The sequence below is a fragment of the Triturus cristatus genome, chromosome 6 (genome assembly GCF_964204655.1).
Source record: "Triturus cristatus chromosome 6, aTriCri1.1, whole genome shotgun sequence".
Lineage (NCBI taxonomy): Eukaryota > Metazoa > Chordata > Amphibia > Caudata > Salamandridae > Triturus > Triturus cristatus.
The window spans coordinates 1,266,004,656-1,266,027,353 of record NC_140589.1 but is presented as its reverse complement, the minus strand read 5'-3'; the positions used below and the strand labels follow the sequence as shown (position 1 = coordinate 1,266,027,353).

The 22,698-nt window shown below is 44.6% G+C and overlaps 1 protein-coding gene across 3 annotated transcripts in view; it reads left to right on the top strand.

Annotated features, from left to right (window-relative positions):
• Window positions 1-22,698, top strand: part of LATS1 (large tumor suppressor kinase 1) — a 299,556-nt gene that overhangs the window by 49,350 nt on the left and 227,508 nt on the right. For all 3 annotated transcript variants that reach the window (XM_085612217.1, XM_085612215.1, XM_085612216.1), the window contains exon 3: window positions 5,578-5,719. In XM_085612217.1, the coding sequence (XP_085468343.1) occupies window positions 5,578-5,719 (142 nt within the window). The remainder of the gene's footprint in view (window positions 1-5,577; window positions 5,720-22,698) is intronic.

Sequence of the window (22,698 nt, the reverse complement as noted above, 5' to 3'; positions counted from 1 at the left end):
AGCCTCATTCCCCAGGTACTTTCCTTCTGAATCCTGTTCAGGGGGAGTACATTTTCTTACATCTATCGTTGAAAATTGGTCTAGGTTCACCTAAGGATGCTTTTTCAAGAGTGTCAAAGTAAATCCTTAACTTCTCCCGAATCTTTTTCTTTGGGATCAGAATTTGGCAGTATACATTTTTAGGTCGAGCCTTGGCAAGCACTGCTCAGCGAGGCATGCTGTATTCGAGTATGGACTTGAAGCTCCACCCATATATTTCATTGTCCTTTTGTAAATGCTGGCTTCGGATTCGTTAATAGGCTTGTTAGTCCCTCCTTAGTACCGCCTTGTCTTCATTTGTAACCTCTCATAAGGACTGGCCCATTTACTTCAGTTGTTACACAGTATGTCTTTTTTTAGTCTGTAAGCACTATTTTCTTTAATGAGTTTTCCTACTGCATGCCTGACCTGCTTTCCTGCAACATTCAGTGCGCCATGCTTGCTTTCACTTTCCAAGCAGCTCGGGACACTGGCGGCCACTTCTTTGAAATGAAATCGGTCTTGCATTGCCAAGAGTTTGAGCTATTGGCGTTGTAAATGACAATGCCTTTTTTTTGTGTTATCAAAACAGATATATAAAAGGCATTGTCATTTACAATGTCAATAGCTTAAACTCTCGCAAATGCGAGACCTATTGCATTGCAAATGCTTGTTTTCTGATGAAAGCAAGTCATGCATAATATGTTCTTCCCAAATGCCTCTAAATGAATGGAATCGCTGTATGTCAGTGTTTGTAAGCACTTTGTGTTGATCATGGCCTTCAAATGTTTCTATGTTTGGGAAGCAGATGTGGTTTAACGGATAGGGCGGTTTACCTCGGAGCTGGGGAACCTGGTTCAAGTCTTGGCAGGGATGTTCAGTATCCTGTGATTCTGGGTAAATCACTTAATCTCCCCGTTCCTAACTAAAATTAAAGTGTCCACCTGTAACGTAACTGGTGCTTGCGTGCCATCCTGTGACCTAGCACATGTTGTTGTGGTTCGTTAACGAACATATTTACCTGTAGTCTTCGAATTTGGAGAAACTGGAGAGCTGACATTCTCTTACACCCTGCTCAATTTGGGATTGCGAAGGAGGAGGAGTCGCGCTACTACGCTGTTGCTGCTCACTCACTCACCTGCGGCTAGCTGTTTGTTTGTTTTCTCTCGCCTTTCCCGCTGCTCCGCTCCGGAGAAGCTCTGGCTGGCTGGCCTCCCCCTGTGTCTGCACAGCCGCTGCTCGCTCTTCGCCCAGTTGGATCCGACCCAACCCGGCTCACCCCCGCCGGGTCCACCGAGTCGAACTGCACGCTCTGGTGCCGGCACCTCGGCTAGATTATACTGGGATTGTTCCGGGCTGCCCGAAAGGCCCCGGAATCGAGACTGCAAGCAGCTGAGGCGATTGAGGGTGGCAGAGGACAGCGGAGGAAAGCAGCAGAGGCGCAAGGGGGGTAAAAGACTGTCAACACGAACTAGGGTGACGCTTGGCGTCAATTCCTCATTGCTCATATCGCTTTAAACTGTTTCTCCCCTGTTTGCCCTGCTCCCCCCTGGCTGGGGCTTGGCTGGATTGATCAATTGGCCTGATTTATCCTGGGTTGAAGGAACAAGCTTGAGGGGGAGGGGGTGACCTGAGTACGCTTGTGCTGTGCTGTGCTTTGTACCCCCGCACACACCCTCTGTGAGAGCTGTGCTGCGCTGTGCTGCCGCCAACAGCTGCCGAACATAGCCAAAAGACTCAGGCACTGAGGACTGGAGCACTGAAGCAAAGAAGCACAGAGGTATCTACAGCAAAACACAGCTAATATAGAGGAGGGTGCCAACTAGAGCCCTTCAAACTAGAGCCCTTCAAACACCTGCCTTGCCTTGCCCTCCCTTGCCCTGTTGGTCCAATACAATCCTCGGCCTATTAGATAGATGGTTCTGATGGTCTTGATGGTCTCTGTTGCATTGACGGCAGCAGCGGAACTCGGCAAAAAGCTCCTTACCTGTGCGGTTTCCTAAAAACATTATACTACACTTTTAAAATTTCTACGCCTCTTGAAGCAAAAGTTAAAAGGGCTGAACAGCGATAGGAGAAAAGATATGAAAATCTGGCCACAAGCACTGACACTGGGGGCGGTTCTGAAGGCATTAAAGTACGGAGCCCATGGGCAACCATGCCAACCCTATCAATCCTATCACTCATTAGTGATCAGGGAGATGATCAGGAAGGGTGATCACCTAAAAATCAAATCCCCCAGCAATCTGGACGAGTGGAATATTCCACTAGAGCCAAAAATGGAATATTCAAGAAAACTCGGTCAGGTAAGCTTGCTTCAGCGACAGGGGATTCTAGTATAGAAATACCTACTTACGTTAGCAAAGTTTGACAATTTGACGCTACTTATAATGCTCCCAGATTATATGAAAATACATGCAGAAGCACAAAAGGAAAATTATTGATAACTTTCAAAATAAAATGTACCCAGAAAAGTTCAACGTGAATAAAATGTTTTGTTAAACTGATTTGAAACTTGAAATACCTTTTCTTAGAGGCATCATTTAATAAAGAGATTTGTCGTTTTTTTTAAAAAAAAAGAAAGCCACCCAAGTGCATCAGTAGGCATATGTCCCAGCATTAGTGTCGATTTACAACTTCCATAATTCACAACAGTTTATAAAAATAGACCTGAATCCCTAGAAAACCTTTGATATCAATTTCGGAATGAACAAATACATACATGTATATTTACTCATGTAAAAATCAGTTGAACAATTGCAAATTCACTTTTCCTACATCCCCTTTATCTCACAATGAAAACCTTTTTACACCTGCATTTCTCAAGAGTAAATATCGAACGTTTTCCAATGTAGGAGTTTGTGAATAAGCTTAAACATTTGATCTTGTGGATTTGCATAAACCCACCCAGGGCATTCCTAACCTGGAACAACCACAACACTGGCGGGGTGGTACATCTACACCCGTATAAACCAGTACTGTGCAGTAACAACCACTAGCACCATGCAATTACGAGTTCATCCCACTGGAATGAGAAATAACAGAGCTGATTGGTTTTAGAGGGCGGAATGGCTCACAGCAGTCCCATTTCTGTGGGGATCATCGCTCACATGTACCACTTGCTCCGGGCAATCATAAATCTGAGCTGGGGAGCTGCTGCATGGTGAGGGGGGACGGGGTGACTGGGGTCTGGCGAGGAGGAGCTTTAAATGCTCCCACTGTGCTGTGGTTGAGGGTTGACTAGTGGCAAGAAAATGGGTCTGGCCAGTTTGAAAAGCGCATTTACCAGCCAGATTTTCTTTCTGGTAAAATCATGTCTGTTGTTTTAAAAAATCCAAGTGCAAGAACAAGGGTTCAATCATAATTGAGCGGAGCAGAATTCCATAAGGAAATTTTGCTCAGCTCGTAATCAAGTCTATATAGATTTGCAGAAAGGTGACAAAATCGGAACCTTAGTGTAACCCAAAACCTGGGTAAACATGAAGACTGGCAGTATCAGAGCTTTTACATCATGAGAATGCTGCCATAATTTGCCACTTTTCCTCGTGGCCCCAAAAAGGAACCAGCAAATCGCTGGGCAGAAAGGTAGGAAAAGCAAGAGCTTCTGAATGAAAAAGAGATACAGGGACTAACGAGGGTAAAGAGAATGTCTCCGTGTGCCTTTGGCTCGGCTGGCGCCTCGGGCATGTTTATTGCTGGAACACATGGCAATGCAAAGCCATTAATCAAGCAGGATGGCCCTGTCTCCCTTCACGCCCAGGGAGGAGGAAGATACGAGCAGAGCATCAAAGAGCTGGGTGAGAAGGGAGGGGGGAATGCAAGGAGCAGAGGAGCAGCTGTGCACGTGCACGTCATCGTGCACTCAAGCTCTAGGCCAGCAAAACCATGTGGGTAGCACTTTTGAAAACCCACTTACAAAATGTCTCAAAGAGACAGCTTTCGCTGTCTCAGCGAGACCTAAAAACTACTGAACGAATTTACGACAAATCACAAAAAGCACAACTGGCGAACAAAGATCTAGTTTCCTGCCAAATTTGGTGTAATTCTGTTCAGCAGTTTTTGATAAAACCTGTCTTAAAGAAGCCTATGGAAAATGAATGGAGATTTTGGTTTTGGGACCCCCTTTTTTTCTTGGCATCTGCTTGACGGATCACCCCCAAACTTTCCAGGAAGTGAATACACTTTTTTAAAGTTTTGTGGAGGTTTGTCAAATGGTGCGTTTTTTTTTTTTCATTTTTTTTTTTAAAGTCTAGGTTTTTATTGGCATTTTCATACTTAAAGTACCAAAACTGACAAAGTTGATATCAACACAATATGTAAACAAGAAAATATCTCCTGTGACACCCCCCCCCCCCCCCCCCCCCCCCCCAAAGCTCTCTAACAGAGTCTCAGTACAATGTATTGGTACAGTGCAATGTTGATAATTTCCCATGACAGAACGGAGAGCAACAGTTCAAGTAGAACATTTGCAAAGCATAAGCTAGAATTCATTTTATAACCCTGATTATAACCATGTTACCTCCTCGTCTGTAACCACTCACATTCCCAAGACGCCAACTCATCTAGGGGAGCTAACAGCTCGGTGAGCATCGCTGCCCAGGCCCGTAGGCCATCTGCGAGTTTATTGTCCCTGCGCATTTGGCTCTCCTCAGCATTCGCCCATTCAACAGTATCTTTCAGCCAGTCATTAGTATTTGGCGTACTTGATGACAGCCACCCCATAGCAGTTCTTCCATGCTTTGCCAAAACCAGCCCCAGGATAAAAAAATTCCTACTTAACGTCTTCTTTTTCTTAATGGGCCTACAACCCAACAGACAAAGACGCACCTCCCTGGGGATTGTCCACCCTAAGGCTGTGCCCATGATGCGAGAACTGACTTCTAGTAATCATCTATGTTCTGTTCCCCCCCCCCTCCAGATCATATATAAGAATTCTGCACCCCGTCCTCTGCATATCAGAGGCACCTAGAAGAATGCCCCGGGTATATTTCATATAACCTACTAGGGGAAAAGTAAACCTTATGTATCACGTTGTACTGCAGCAGTTTAAACCGCGTGTTGCTAACAGGTCCAAAGTTATTAGCAAGCCAAAAAACCCTCCTTCTATGGAAAAGCAGAACAAACAATAACTACATACTGGTGACCACCAGTATGAGATATATATGTCATTCAAGGGTGGTCAGCATAACAAATGTTAAACTTATATGTGAAGCATAAAAAGAGTACTTGGTTGATTACTTTACAAGTTCTTATGTGTCAGAGCTCAGGTTTGTGATTGATTCACAGGCTCTCAGTGGTATTATAGCTCTAATTATGCTACAGTTCTTTAACTGAGGATATATGGGTACCCAGCATGGGTAGATGTGCAAGAAATAGTGCACATCTTTGGGAGCGAGGGAGACATGGCACTCAGAAGAGCTGAAAGTTGTGCTGCTGCTGTTCAAGAATTTTTCTGTACACATTTCTAGAAAACTGAGGACCAGTGTCACATGAAATTTAAAGCGAATCCTGAAAAGAATGTGAGGTAGCGCTGCAGTAAAAAAATTTGTTTTCTTTTAGGAAATGGTTATACGAGCCCTCAGGCAAACTAACAGCAGTAGTATAGAGGCAGCAATTGAATATATAAGTTTCCAAGAATCATGGAGAGATCAAATGATTGCTTCAGAAACTCGGCCGACCAACGGAGGGATCAAACCAGCAGGTATTGTACTCTGGTTTGTCTTTTTCCCCAGAGTTTGTGTGCTTAATTGTATTGTTCCACAAACCATGTTTTTTTTGTTTGTTTCTGGAAATTGTTAAATCAGGAATTTATATATTCCATCCAACCTTACATGCCGGGCCTCATTTTATAAAGTGTCGCAATTATTTCTAGTTCATTGAAGTTCACTGGTTACTGGTCAGAACTGTACTAGCTGTGTTCATATTTTTCCTAGCCCTGTTTAAATTGATTTTGCCTAGTCTTTTTTTTTTTTTTTATCCTTTATTTCTTCAGTAATACATAGCAGAAACAGACGTTTTGCAGCATTAATCCTTTCCTGGAATCACATGTACATTATTTCACTGTCTAGTGGTTAGGCCTGAAATCATCTTGTTGGTCCTCTAATAAGGAGTAACAAGCGGACTGCGTAAGTCGTCAATCATGCTGTCAGAGAATGCATGGAAGGGGAGAGAGAACCACCTCAGGAAATGGAAAATACTCCCTCTAGGTTCTGCCCTGAGTGCCACTAAAAGTTTGCCCAGAAGGACTACCACGAAGTCTGCAACCTCTGTCTGATGAATTCACACCGAAGACCGTGAGAGCAAGGGAGAAGTGGAGGGGAGAACACCGTGCTATCATGCAGACATGAAAGAAAGAGAGCTCTTTACTGAGGGACCACTGACTGAGTGACAAATGGGACAACATCGAGGACACCAAGGTCGATCAAGTGGAATGCTCTTACGCCAAAGTAGAAGTAGTCAGCAAAATCAAAGCAAAGTAGCCAACAAAGAAGCCCAAGTAGGGTAGAACCTCAAACATAAGCATGTATAACCGGAAAACATTCTGGGGCTGAGCAGAAGACTTCAAACTTGAAGTGACACAAGGCTACCTCTGTGACAAAACACTCAGTAACTGAAGGGAAGTTGAAAACTAAAGAACCCCACAAGTCCCGTAAAAGACCCACCGATGGTCTCGAGAAACATTGAAATGTGGATGACAGAGCCAAGGAAGACATGATGGACGTGAAGAAAAGGGTGTTGAAGGCTCTGGTCACCCAAGAACAAGCCCTCGAAGTCGAGAGAAAGAGACTGTTTGAAGCAGAAATGCCATTGATCCTACAAACAAAGTAGGATTTCAATGCCTCAATTAAAGATTTCTTCGAAGCCTTCTGGGGAGAAGAGTGAGGAGAAAGAAGCTCACGGTGAGCTCGATTCACAAGCAACCCCAGAGCCTCAGAAGAGGAACAAGGGATGTTCCTGTATGAGAAGGACACAGAAGACCAGGGTATCATTCAAGACACTGAAAGGGGTGACAAGCAGTGGGAGGACCTCAAAACTGATTCACTGGAGGAGGCTGTTGACACATACCCCTCGAGTCCATCACCAGTCGACATTGCAATGGATATTGCTGTTGTAATTGGAGCAGCAGATAGATGCAGGGTACTTTTGGAAGAGAGAATGCAGGCCTGTATCCTCCTAGAAATACTTCTACTATCCCAGATCAAACACCACTGCGCCCCATGCTGTGAAGCGTCCTGGATCAGGGAAGGGAAGCTCCCTGGGAACCAGCATCATGCAAAGCTGCAAAACAAAGAGAATGGATAAATAGTATAATCACTCCTCCAAATACTCTGTATACATCAAGGGCAATGTGTGGCAGAGTCCATCATTATGGCTACAACAAGGAAGAAAGCCAGTATCCCAGCATCTATGGGACCACCTTCCGAGAAAGAGTGGAGACGATAGGTTATAAAGTAGAGAGCGGAGCTGTGACACATTGGAGTATCACAACTAAAAATGCACTTCTCAACTTTTATGCCCACTGCTGCAGAGAAGAGGCTGGTAAAATCTTGAAACACCTACCAGAGCAATACCACCCACTGGTAAGCGCAAAATAATCACCAACACATGCTTAAAATAGGTATTGGATGTGGCAGACACGGCCAGCAGGCAGCTGGTAATGGTAACATCCATACGGAGACATGCCTAGTTTTTGGTGTCTGGTTTCCGGAATGAGGTTCAGGCGAACATCATAAATATACTTTTTTCAGGAGAGAACCTGTTTGCAAACTGCTGTAGATGAAACGGTGCAGCAGATTAAAAAAGACCGTGACACTGCAAAGGTGGGCACTGGGGGCACTACAGTTCCTGGGTCATCCTAGAAGAGGAGCAACCCCAATGAGAAGACCCGCAGACCGAGGAAACTTTCAAAGCCCAGAACCACAGCCAGCTTACCAGCTAGAACACTCATGGCCATGCTTCACAGACTAGGGTTCATGATCAACTTAGAAATGTTTTCAGTGGAGCTGGGAGGGGGGGGGTTAGAGAGACGATTTTCCTCGGGACAAGAATCAACACCGGAGGCGAGAGCCTTCCCTACCCTCAAGAGGAATTAATCCATCACAGAACAGGCTTGCTGCTATCACAAGGGTCAGTCTCCGACTGTGAGAACTGTGGGGAAGCTGATGGGCAGGATGGCCTCATGCATTCTACTGATCCCACTCACAACACTACACAAGACCATTACAAAAGTTGAAATTAAACCAATGGTAACAGGCAAAGGGGTAGTTGGAGAGATCTCGTTAGTAGTTGTAACACAAAGAGTGAAGGAGAGATGACATGGTAAAACCCTGGAGAACATAACTGGGCAGAGCTTTCACTCCACCAACTTTGACAGTGATGATCACCACGGATGCATCCCACACTGGATCAGGTGCACACACGGGTAACTAAAAATCAAAGGGCTTTTGAAAGTGGAAGAAGCGATGCAACACATAAATGGCCTGGAACTACAGACAGTCTTCCTGGCCCTAAAGGCTTTTCAGACATACGTGAGTGGAAGGATAGTGTAAATTTAGACGAGCAACACAACCACAATGTTCTATTTGAACAAGCAAGGAGGGACAAGGTTGCATGTGCTTCTGAAGTTAGCCCAAGAGATCTGGTTTGTTATAGCTAAACATGACACTTCTGTGTGAAACAAGCCCGTAGCCCAAGGATCCAAGCAAGTGGAAGGGAACAAGATATAGTGCAATAAACCATCTTGAAAGTCAACCTTGGAGAGCCCTGTCTCATAAAAAGAGGGCCAGAAGAGCCAGCGGACTATCCATTGCAGCTGCGCAGGCAGATAATAGCGTTCAGTCTGGGAGGGCTAACTCTGACGCCTCCACCAGGACTTTCAGTGTAGTAAGGGCCACGCTGCATTGCCCAGAGACTTAAAGAAAAGCAACAAGGATGAATCTGGTTGTTTAAAGAAGAAATGGGATGAGGAGGGGAAGATTGGTAGAATATTAAAGTATATGAGGGAGGATCACCATTTTTACCAAATCCACATTCCCAGTCAGCTGAACAAGGTAAAGATTACCAGAAAGTCAAATGTTGACCAGAGCACTTGCATTGCTTTGCCCGGGTTGCCATCACACAAATCTGCAGAGAGTGATAAACGTTGACCCCTAGCTATCTAAATGTAACCATTTTTACCTGCAGCCTGGGGTTTAGATGCATTTTAAGGGGAAGCCTGCAGATTTTTTGGAGAGAAAAGATACAAGATTTAGGCTAGTTCACCTTAAGGCCCAAAAGAGCCGCAAAGTCAGAAAACTCCTGTGCTATGACAGACAAGTCCATATTTGCGTCACGGACATACAAAAGGAAGTCATCAGCATATCCTATCACATGGGTCAGGCCCCAGGTCAGTAACCCCAAGTCAGCTTGAACTTCAAACACATTTCTTGGACACTGCTTGCTACTTGTGCCAGAGATAGGGGTGAGCAGCTTTTAACCTAGAACTGTGTAGGTAAGTGTCCCTCCTGCACAAAATTAATAACCCACTTCCTGACTATTATCAATAGTAACATCTGTGACGGCGCTTGGAAACTGCAGAGGTGCGGTGTGCAACGCTTTATATTATCATGGGCAGCCCACCACAATTTACTCTCATCGGTATTTCGCCACACAGTTGAAATTGTGAAAACAGAGGTGCAGAAAGTCCCCGACTAGAAGCCACCCATTGCCCCCGCTGAACTCTGGAGGCGATGCGCTGCACCTTAACCCTGAAAGCCAATTCACCTGCAGGACTTTGGTAGAAAAGGAAATTAAGCGCTAGATTACCTATCATTTCAGAGCCATTTCTTCCACTCAACAAGATCATTATATGAAGAAATTGCAGCACAAAGCAACTCAGCAGAAACCTTTTGGCAAAAGCTCTGGAGCACTGAAACCACTGCAGAATCCCAATAGCCTGGGAGCAATGAAAGCAAATGGGCTGAAAGGAACAGCTTCTCGTGTTTGCCCACAGAGTAAAGGCATGCTCTTTTGCTAAACCTGAAACCACATTTAATGACAATTGGGTAACTCTATATGAATATTGCCAAACAAGATTGCGCCTTACGTGATTCCTATAGAAGAGGGGGGCAGCCTGCTTGGTTTTCAGTTTGTGGCGGCGGCATTGAGGTCGACGCAATATTCCCGAGAACCAAGCCCTACCTCTGGGTGTCTGAGGAGGGACAGGGTCAGCATGGCTGGCCTGCGTACGCATGGGGGGGGGGGGAAGAACTGCTCGTGTTTCCTCTTGTGGCGGCGGACCAGTAGGAAAAAAGAAAATGGTGCCTGCAGACTAATAACAACGTACTGTGTAACAATGGAAGTAAAGGGGGCCAGTAGCTATGGGAGGTTACACATGAAGAAAACGCGGTACTAAGGAGGGACTAACAAACCAATTACTGAATCAGAAGCCTGCATTTACGAAGGACAAAGACAGAAGCCAATTACAAATATTGGCGGAAAGTGGGCGGGACTTCTCTTCCATAGTCTAGTACGAGAAAACAAAAGACACACAATTGATGGACGGAATGCAGAACAAATCAAAACATTCACCTGGCCATATGCAAATCAGTCTTGACCCTGTGCCTCATGGGAAAAGTTCAGCCCGAACTGTCAAACCAGGTCCTCACTGGACCAGAAACAAGCATCCTAGGACCGGTTTTGGGGTTTCACCCCTCTTCAGCCAGGATAGCTTGATTTCAGTGGCACAGTGAGCCCAGGACCCACATCTGGGCATACCTGGCACACTTTAGGCGAGAAAGCAAAAGAGACACAATTGATGGACGTAATGCAGAACAAATCAAAACATTCACCCCCAGTCAAGAGATCTGGGTTAAATCCATCATTCTTTTGCTCACCATGCCACCCCAGTTTAGACCTGGCCATATGCAAATCAGTGTTGACCGTGTGCCTCATGGGAACAGTCCAGCCCGAAGTGCCAAACCAGGTCCTCCCTTTAGTCTAGTACAGGAGATCGCCAGAGTAGCGCATGCACGCTGACTCAGAATCGATCTAAAAAGGAGCTATCCTGGCTTTCCTAACAAATGTGCCAAAAAACGACATAAGTATAGCTGCCACACGGTAATCAATCCAAACCTTCACAAACACTATTGCATGGACATCCAAGTGGACAAAGAGTATTGAAACACCTATTCACAAACTCAACCTCATTTTAATCCAACCTCCAAGAATGACCAAAGATACTGCTATAAAATCAAAGTACAGCTTCTGAATCCAGAAAAGGATTTGTGCTGCAAAATGAAATGGTTACTTGCCAGTCATAGTTATGCAGCTTGAAGCATTTTCTGGATTTGCATGCGACCCTCCTCCTCACTGAAAAATGAGGCGAAACGAAGAGGGGGAGCTATTCGGGATGCCTTAAATAACTAAGCACAGGGGCACACGTCTGATGTCATGGGAGGCCTGACATGGCACCAAATGGCTACAGATGACGCCCAACACACAAAAAAAGAGAACTAACAAGAAGATTCCAGACCCAACCACTAGATGTCGGAAGAATGCACAGCATGTGAATCCGGAAAATCTTTCAAGTTGCAAAACTACTCTTGACAGGTAAGTATCCATCTTGTTACATTATACAAGTAGTACCCTTAGTAGACTCTTAGCATGATAATTACAAACGTTAAAATTGGTGTCACAAGTGTAAACACAGTGGATGATTTGCAGTGTAGCCTGAAATACCAGTCGCACAGAAGGACAATCAGTTTTGTAAACCAGTGGTTCTCAAAGTATGGGCCACTGACAGCCAGGCCCACCTTCCCTTTCGGCCAGCAGATATTCCTCTGGGATCTCCCATGGTAAAAGGAGAGCGTAGCAGAGAAAGCTTCTAAGTGTTGTTTTTTCTAATGATTGTGTTAGCCAGTGTAGCTTGTTTAATGAGATTGGCTGGCCTATTCATAAAGCAAGCTGAAGTGACTAGAAACAAATTCAAGAAACAAAAAAACTGTGTTGTTAGGATATGTTTCTGTGCTGTTTTGCTAATGGGCTTTGTTTCTATAGCCAGCCTAGCTTGTACTTTCTTCAAGGTAGCCCTGCTCATTCCTGAAAAGTGCATAAAAATGTAAGGGAACCTTGATTGATAGTATGATGGGGCGGGGTCAGTGGGTGTTGGAAGAGGCTAGTCAGATAGCTAAAAAGAGCAAAATATTCTGTAACTAAAATGTGGACTTTAACTTGCATGTAATTGTATTTATAATGTAATACAAGCAGCTTAATTGAACAAGCATTGACAAAGGCTATAGGTCTCATGTAAGACACCAATTGGCAATGATTTATAGCCATCGTGTATAGCAGCCCAACTGCTATGTAGCATGGCTGAAAATGATAAAAAAAAAAAAAATATATATATATATATATAGGTACTATGATGTGACAGTTGCGTCATTTTGTAGGCACAGACTAGCATGGATGCTTGCGCCTGCAAAATTAGGTGATCATTTTTTTCTTTATATTAACCAATCTCAGATAGAATAGTTAATAAAAGTTGTGTGATACAGCCCTTATGTGCCATTTAAAAAAAAAAAAAAAGAATAAAACAAACAAGGGATTGAGATTGGAAGTGTCACTGCAATGATGCTGTCCTCTGGCACAACCCAAAAGTGTGTTTTTCGAGTACCCATGTTGTAAACTCACATTGCTAGGAACCAGTGGCATGTGGTTGGAAACAAAAAGGCTGTAAAGAAGCAACATAAAGAGGAGCTTCAGCTTTGATTGCATATATCAAATTCAAGATTGTGTTCAAAAGAGATTATTTACTATGAGAAGCAAAGGTTTTTAGATTGTACTTATTCTATGATGGCATCACTTACTTGCTCAGATTTTCATGCCTGTTATCAATGAGTTATTGTCTCCAAAGAGAATAGTTTCCATATTTTATTAATTAAAAGCTTCAAGAATCGGAGGCTTGTGTACATACACAAGTGGGTTACTGTTAGTTTTCAGGCAGCTAAAAAGTGAGTTATAAAACTCCCATATTGGATTTTAGATGAAAAATAAGGTCTTCATCCACATCTACTAGCATATACGTCACAGAATCGGCTGGGGCTAATAGACCAGCAACGCATCTGATCCTGGATATATTTTTCTGGAATATCCAAACTGTGGCAGAGCTCCACCGTATGTGCAAATTAGTTCCCAACAGGCCAAAGTCTATCCAGCACAATAAATGCAGCCAGTGTGTGCAGTCGGTCACAAGTCTAATACCGACTGAAACAAAACAAGCTTTTGAGCTCCTTAATTTGGTTTAAATAAAACATTTAGGTCCCTGTATAATTTTTGGCTCGCTTAGTGTTTTTTCCCCTAGTGGTTTGCGTGTTTTAAATGGGAAGAGGTTTCTTCACAAACACTTGCTGTCATGCCATGATGTCCTTTTCCCCACGTCTGTCTCATTGGACCAAGTCTTTCCCTTATGTATATATAGGGATCTTTTAAGCTGTCTGTGTCTTCCTGGGTGGCCTTGTGATTTCCCTTTCAATCTGGTTTACTGGACACACATCCTGGCACCTGCTAACCGGGCTCCTCCTGATAGGCAGTGGACTGTGAACCATGGTTGGTCATGATTGTACTTCTTTTTTGATTCTATAACTGAACATTATTTGGCTGTTAGAACTGAACATTATTTGGCTGTTTATCCTATGGTTAGTTCAGTGCAGAGGTTTTTGTGAGCTTTTCAAGCCTGTGTGGTTCTGGGTGGTAGCCTTCTCCAGTTCCAGTGGACATAAGTTATTCTCAGACATAGCTTACTCCCTTTGCCCAGTTGTTTTATTTTTTTCTCTTGAAAATAATTAAATGTGGTCAAAACCAAGAAACATGGCCAACCAAAATAAGATAACTATCAAAGTCACTATAAATTACTAAGCTTAAACCATCCTAACCAAACACTGGTAAACTACTTGAACCTAGAAACTAGCTGTGTGTTCCATATCATTGTGTACTATTGAGTTTAATATAGTTCTAATGTATTCCTAAAGTATCTGCTGGCATCCATATCTACTCAGATTTATTGTGCCTGCCGTGCCTTGCTAAACAAACTTTCCAGTTTAAATTCTATTTTTCCATTTCCACGTGTTTCTTTTTTGTTCAATATATTGGTATTTGTCTGTTTATCTGCATCTATATTTTTACATTCTGTGAAAAATGAATTTGCATTTGGTTAGTTTCCACAATTTTAACTTATGCATATATATACATCTACCTCCAACAATCCATTGTCGTTCTTATCAGGAAAACAACGTTTCACGGCACCCAAATGCTTTTAGGCAGAATTTTATTTTCAGGCAACAAACACGACACTACGCGTTTCGGAAAAACTAATTTCCTTGTTCACGAGTGCCGAGGCATTGTGAAACAAACCATTAAATACCCGTCACGTGACCTGTGACTTCAGTGCAAAGAACGTGAAAACAGACCACCATTTGTGAGAAGAATTGAATACATTTTGACAACAAAATATTGCCCCAGATTGCGTGTCAATCGTATAAACAAATTGCATTGTTGGAAACATTTCAAACACATACAGTATAATCAGACCCAAAGATAACGGGTCTGCGTCTTTTTTCTCGAAGTTGTATTGGGAGAACTTTATTGTTCTCAATCGCTTATGCCGGTAACAGTCTTAAACACCAGTGTGTATGAGTATTTTAGATTACCTCGCTAATCATTGAGGGCTCCGTACCTTAATTGTTTGTTTGTTACACCATATTGACAGTGATTAAACATTTCAACAGCGCCAAAAACGTTTGCGCATATTAGTCCAGACCAATATTAAACTGGCTAAATCATGTTTTGCACTGGTGTGCAGGAGCCCATTAGGATACGAGGGAAATACCACTATCACATTCTGAATCTAGCCACAGTGGACAAATGGTAACCGGTGTTCCGTTTACACGGATCTTTATAATCGAGAAAAAAGTCATTTAGCGTAAATAACTGATGGCAAGCTAGAATCATTTCCATATCTAATTATAGAAAAAAAGCCGTTGATGGTCCTTCTTCTTGTCTAAGTTGTTCCAACTTATTGGTCAATGCTCACAAGGTGATAGATCTGAAAAAAATATGCATAATAAAAACAATGTCACAAACTGACTCAAATACTATGATGTTAAAAATCACAAAAGATACTAACAGCAAATTAGGAAAAAAGATAGCCACCCAAGATATCCCAACATTAATAGTCAACTATGCGTTGAAAAGAGGATCAGAGGCTCACCTATATTAAAGTTAACTTAAGTGAACCGAGAGTTCTTCGTCAAGGTTATGCCCCAGAGGCTGTACTGTCTGATATTCTATTATCATCCTTGACTCTAACCGTCTCAATTCAAGGACTGTGTTGCCACCTCTCTCTCTCTCTCTCTCTCTCTCTCTCAAAGGAATAGTGTCAAGGACACAGAATGAGCGTAAACTCGTGTTCTGTTGTTGATCTGCTTTAAAACGTCTGGCTATTGGATATTGTTTATCTTCTCCGGTGATGGCCCTCAGATGTTCAAGGACCCTCTTTTTAGCAGGATGGATTGTACTGCCTATGTAATATTTGTTGCATGGGCATATATAGCATGGTCAGTGTTGCATGAGACATGTTTAGTTATTGAAAAGGGTTTTGCGTTAGCTGACAATGACCGGTTTACAATTTTTACTGTATTTACAGGCTTTACATTTTTGACATGTATAGAATCCCTGTACCGGGTTAGTAAACTTGGGCATAGACATCACCATACTTTGACATAGCGTATCTTTTAAGGATTTGGCCTTACCATATGTCACCTGGGGATAATGTTCAATTGCTGACGCAATATCATTGTCTGTTTTAAGGACTTTCCAAAATTTTAGAAGGCATTCTCTAACCTCATGTGCCTGATTAGAATAGGTGGTGATAAACCTAGTTTTACTTTCAGACATGTTTTTATTTAACTGGGATGATTTGACTTGAAGAAGTTCATTCCTCGTTCTCTTATTGACTTCTTCACAGGCTTTGGAAATGTCTTTTAAAGAGTAACCCCTTTCGAGAAAATGTTTGATCATTGTCTCCTTTTCAGCCTCAAATCCTTGGGCACTGCTGCAGTTTCTCTTAGCCCATAGTAGTTCTCCCAAAGGGATACTACGTATGAGGTTAGTCGGATGGCAGCTATCTGCATGTAGCAGGCTATTCCTGGCAGTTTCCTTACAGAATAGATAACTTTCTAATCGCTGTCCTACAACCACTACTTTGAGATCTAAAAATTCAATCATTTATTTTTCAATTCTACTGCTGAATTGAAGATTAAAAGTATTTTCATTGATGGTTTTGACAAACTCATTGGCCTGCTCAGTGCTGCCATTCCAGACCACAAACATATCGTCTATATATCTTGCCCATGTAACACATTCTTTGTATAAGGGTAAAGCGGTGGTGACCTGCTCCTCCCACCAGCCGAGATACAATCCCGCGAAGCTGGGAGCAAAGCAGGTCCCCATCGCAGTCCCGAGTATCTGACGATATATGATCTTGTCGAAGATGAAAAAGTTTTGTGTGAGGCACCTGTACATCATGTCAATCATTTCTGTATGAAATAGATATGAAATTGACCTGTTCCCGAGGAAATGACAACACGCCCTGATTCCTGCCTCGTGGGGGATACAGGTATACAGCTTGTGACATCAAGGGTTATTAAAAGAAAATTGTCTTCCCATTTGATCTGATCAATCAGTCTTAAAAAGTCACTCGAGTCTTTTATAAAAGACGGGAGTTTTTGAACAAGAGGTTGCAAATGAAAGTCTACATAACGTGAAGTATTCTCTAAACAACTACTCCTAGAAGATACAATAGGTCTTCCAGGGGGATTGATCTCATTTTTATGCAGTTTTGGGAGTAGGTAGAAAGCTGGAAGTTTAGGGTGCTTACAGTTGAGGAAATCATAATCCTCCTGCTCAAGCAATCCTCGTTCCTTCCATTCTCCCAAAAGTTCTTTGTAGTCTTTATTTGCTTCTTCATATTTTGCTTTGGTGGTAATTTCGTAATTGTCTGTCATTAAGTTGGCGGTGCCCCTCTTGTAGGTACATCTCCTTGGATAAAACAACCACGTTACCACCTTTGTCGGATTTTTTGATTATGATATCATTTTTCAAAGCTTGAATTGCATCATAATGGTCCTGACTAAGATTGTGCTTGTTGGGATTATTTTTGTACCACTTTTTTCTACTAACTTTTTCAAATTCGTGTATAACTCCTTTCCCAGAGACATCAATCGCATCATTTTATATTTGGGGAAGGAAAATAGATTTAGGTTTAAATCCACTAGTGTAGCACAGATCTAGTTCAATATTGTCATTAATTAAATTAAGATAAGGATCATCTATCAAGTGTTCATCAGCCTTGAACATCTGAGGGCCATCACCAGAGAAGATAAACAATATCCAATAGCCAGACGTTTTAAAGCAGAACATCAACAGAACACGAGTTTACGCTCATTCTGTGTCCTTGACACTATTCCTTTGAGAGAGAGAGAGGTGGCAACACAGTCCTTGAATTGAGACGGTTAGAGTCAAGGATGATAATAGAATATCAGACAGTACAGCCTCTGGGGCATAACATTGACGAAGAACTCTCGGTTCACTTAAGTTAACTTTAATATAGGTGACCCTCTGATCCTTTTTTCAACGCATAGTTGACTATTAATGTTGTAATATCTTGGGTGGCTATCTTTTTTCCTCATTTGCTGCTTGTATCTTTTGTGATTTTTAACATCATAGTATTTGAGTCAGTTTGTGACATTGTTTTTATTATGCATATTTTTTTCAGATCTATCACCTTGTGAGCATTGACCAATAAGTTGGAACAACTTAGACAAGAAGAAGGACCATCAACGGCTTTTTTTCTATAATTAGATATGGAAATGATTCTAGCTTGCCATCAGTTATTTACGTTAAATGACTTTTTTTCTCGATTATAAAGATCCGTGTAAACGGAACACCTGTTACCATTTGTCCACTGTGGCTAGATTCAGAATGTGATAGTGGTATTTCCCTCGTATCCTAATGGGCTCCTGCACACCAGTGCAAAACATGATTTAGCCAGTTTAATATTTGTCTGTACTAATATGCGCAAACGTTTTTGGCGCTGTTGAAATGTTTAATCACTGTCAATATGGTGTAACAAACATACAATTAAGTTACGGAGCCCTGAATGATTAGCGAGGTAATCTAAAATACTCATACACACTGGTGTTTAAGACTGTTACCGGCATAAGCGTTTGAGAACAATAAAGTTCTCTCAATACAACTTCGAGAAAAAAGATGCAGACCCGCTATCTTTGGGTCCGATTATATTGAATGTGTTTGAAATGTTTCCAACAATGCAATTTGTTTATACGATTGACACACAATATGAGGCAATATTTTGTTGTCAAAATGTATTCAATTCTTCTCACAAATGGTGAAGTCTGTTTTCACGTTCTTTGCACTGAAGTCACATGTCATGTGACAGGTATTTGTTTGTTTCACAGTACCTCGACACTCGTGAACAAGGAAATTAGTTTTTCCGAAACGCGTAGAGTCGTGTTTGTTGCCTGAAAATAAAATTCTGCCTAAAAGCATTTGGGTGCCGTGAAACGTTGTTTTCCTGATAATAATGACAATGGATTGTTGGATGTTTGGGTTTCGCTAACCCGTCACAGCCCGCCGTCACTTTACGGCTCGAGTTGAAGCAAACTTTTGTTTGGTGGAGATATATATATATATATATATATATATATATATATATATATATATATATATGTATATACCTATTTGCTGTAAGTAGTACTGTACAATATGCCATCCATTACACTAGTGGTAGAAGCATATTCTGCAGCTACGCAAGCTTTATTAGGATATCCCATCATGGCTTGGGAGCCATCGATTGCCGGATGCGTGAGCTTAGAGCTCCGCGCCAGCCGTGTCATTTATCTTGTTTAGTCGTGTTTGTTGCCTGAAAATAAAATTCTGACTAAAAGCATTTGGGTGCGTTGAAACATTGTTTTCCTGATAATAATGACAATGGATTGTTGGATGTTTGGGCTTCGCTTAGAGCTCCGCGCTAGCCGTGTCATTTTCATGGTGACCTGACCCGCTGGAGGTGCCGGGGACCCCCATTTCGCTCCTCTGAGGTACGGGTGAGTGGGGAGCGACACTGGGGCAGCGTGAGACCAGTGCTGCTGTGACAAGATGGTGGCCTGAGGCAGCCCTGGAGCAGCGGAGGAGGAGGAGGCGGGCTGCGACCGGCGCTTGGGAGAGGACGTGATTGGCTGGCAGCGGACTCTGGAGCTTGGAGTACCGCTGGCAGCCCGAGACCTCGCTATGGGGCGCTACTGAACCGGAGAAGGGGTGCCTCACCGGCCCGGCCAGGACCTCCGTGAAACACTATGCAGCGCGTGCAGCTTTAACGAAGCAAGGGGCGGACCATGTCAGAGGGCACCGGGCTGCTTCTCATGATCGCCGACCTGAGGAGAGTAGCGGAGACGTCTGGGGAGGCACCGGTACAGTAGAGACTGCCAGGGCGGCCCCTCCCCCTGGGAAGCACTTCACCTGAGGTAAGCGGCATCGGGGAGGCCTGGAGGCTTGCTGCTGGTGCACTGGGGCTATGCGGTAGGGGCAGATATTCTGTCCGAGCCCTCTAAGTGACAGTGAATACTGCAGGCCAGTCTGAGGCCTCAGAAGACCCACCCTAACGACCCCATGCTAAGCGTGAGCACGGAGCTGGGTGTGTGACGCAATCCATTTGCAGAGTGTTACTGGGGGGCCAGATGGCAGTAGAGACGACCGACCATAATTGGAGCTGGCCATGCTGGCGGGCTCTGTTGCGGGGTACTCCCTCTGGCGGAGGAACACCGGCAGTAGCATTGAGGAGCTACCTCCAAGCCAGGGGGCACTGCATCGTCCTGTGAACCCTGTGGGTCGCCCGAACTGGAGGCTGAGGATAGTGGTCCCGCTGAGTATGTTGGGGTCTGACTGAGAGGCGGTAAGGAGCAGGGACGATGTACCTCAGACGGCGGAAGTGGATGCGAACTGGGCTAGGGTCCAGACGGGCCGGAAGGGTGACTCGGAGCCAGAGGGGGACCCCTGGCCAGATAAACAAAGACGCACGGTGGAGCGGCAGAGCCCCCTTCAGACCCGCTAATGTGAGAACCCTCTGCGTGGGCGTAAAGGTCTGAACCCAGGCACTGCAAGTGTGAGACTTTGGAGAAGTGCTCTGTTAGACGGACCAGGTGGTTTCTTGAGCTGACACGGAGTGCGGCCATCTAAAGGGCGGCGGTTGAAGGGACAATTGAGCCGCAGCGTTAGGAGCTGCAACCTAAAGCTGGAGTGTTGTGGGGCCAAGACCCTGGCGATAAGTCCCCGGCCGCCTATAGAATGGCGTAGTAGATCCTTGGCTGGAGATTGTGCTCACCTGGCGATGGGAATGCCTAGGGGAAAGCTGGTGGGGCCTCCCCCGGAGCAGGAGGACAGTGCGCATGACTTGGTGCAAAAGGAGTCGGGGGGGGGGGGGGGTGTTGCGGGGTATTTGGGGGTTAACCCACAGAGGTACTGGTCCACCAGCAGTTGGCCAAAATATTAGAAGCTATTGCTGACACCAAGGTGATGCTACACCAGGATATCAGCACTGGCCTGGGCTTGCTGAGGACAGAGCATGCTAAGTTAGCGGACAGGGTGAGGCAAACTAAATCTTCCTGGGCGGCTCTCACCCCGGCGAAGCAGACTCTGATTGGCCAGGTTGGGGAGCTGTCCAGCAGGGTTAATGTACTGGAACGGCGTGCAGAAGATGCGGAGGGGCGGAACCGCAGAAACAATGTGATGGTCTTGGGTTTGTCGGAAGGAGTGGACGGCCATGACATGGTCAAATATTTGGAGGGTGGGCTCTGTGAGGTAGTGGCGCCAGAAGGCCTATCTCAGTTCTATACGTTGGAGAGAGCTCAACGTGTGCCGGCAAGGCCTCAGCGCCCTGTGGTGGCCAGACTGCTCCACTTCAGAGACGGGGACGTGTTGTTGCAGAAGGTGCGCTCGAAAGGGCCGTATGAGATTGAGAACAGTACAGTGTCGCTGTTTCCAGACTACACATTGGAGGTCCAGAGGCGCTGCACCTCTTTCCTTGAGGTCAAAAAAATTTTGCGGGAGGAAGGGATTCAGTATTCCTTGATGTTTCCGGCTCGGGCTCCGGATAATGTTGGATGGGAAGGCTCACTTTTGCGAGAATACTAAGTCCACCTGGGAGTGGATTGAGGCCTATAAAACTGAAGGTCCGCCCATGACGCAGAAAGGAGGAGCCTCGACCAGAGACTGGGAACCTGGGAAGAGACTATGAAGACGTCAAAAGCAGGGGACTGAAAAGAAGCCAAGCCCGTCACTGACCGAAATGGAGAGAGCGGAGGCACTACAGGTAGTGGCAGTCATAATGCAGGGCCAGAGATCGTCGTCGGAGAGGGGCTCGGGGTCAAAGGGAGGGACTGATGGTTTGGATTCGGACACGTCCCGTAGTGGCAGCGTAGGCTACTTGCTGTGACTCCTCAAACAGCCGATGGGATTGTGTGATTTGCAGGCGGCTACTCTCACTTTCCCCTTTACCCTCTCCCTCCCTTGCTCTACTGTGCTGGGTTACCCTCTTCCTGTTCTCCCGCACCTGAACAGCTTTTTCTCAGCGGGGGTCCCTTATGAGGGCGGGGAGGGTGGCCGGTTGCGTGCCTGGGCGCAGGCTGAAACGGCCAATCAAGGCTGGGGCGTCAAGAGAGAATATTTGTACCTTGTTGGGCATCTGTTGAGGTTGCTGCGCTCCCCCTTAGCTCCTTGCGCTAGTAGCTTTGGTCCTTAACTAGTTGGTGCAGTTTTGTCTGTGGTTTGGGCGGATGGCTGTTGCTAGACCGCTCTGGGGTTGGGGACTTGTCCTAATGGGGGTGTTAGTTATTGATTTTTGTTTTGTGCATGCAGATGGGGGCGGAGGAGTGAAGTGTGGAGTATCAGTTGGCAGGAGTGTGGTGGGGGTCTTTGGGCGGGGGCTTGGACCACATCCCATTTAATGCATAATACATTCAAGTTTATGACGTGGAACGTGAGGGGGATGGAGTCCATGGCTAAAAGATAAGAGGAAGACACGTATAGGTGCCCTCTTGCAAGCGACCCACCTGACTAGTGATCAAGTGGATAAGCTGCGCAGGAGGTGGAGGGGCCGGATATACGTTACTACTTATTCTGTTTGTGCGAGGGGGGCATTGATATGGGTGAGACCAGGGGTCCCTTACTAAAGTGAACAGCGAGGGAAGATGTATCCTGATGACAGGGAGATTGGCTGGACGGGAGGTGATGTTTGGGAGTGTGTACATACCTAATATGGATCAGGTGATATTCCTCACTGCCCTCTCAGCGCAGCTGGTTGATTATATGGGGGGACAGGTAGTCCTTGGGGGTGATTTCAGTTGTATGGCTTGGTTCACCGACACATCGAGTGGCAGCGGGGTTTCGATATTGAATGAGTTGCTGGGGCTGGAAGATATCTGGAGGGTGCAACACGCAATGGATAGGGAATACTTGTACTTCTCCCCAATGCACCAGGCACACACCAGGCTAGATGCCTTCTTGTGCACACAAGACTTTAGCGCATCCATTATGCAAACGGAGTATCTGGGTAAGTTCCTTTCGGATCAC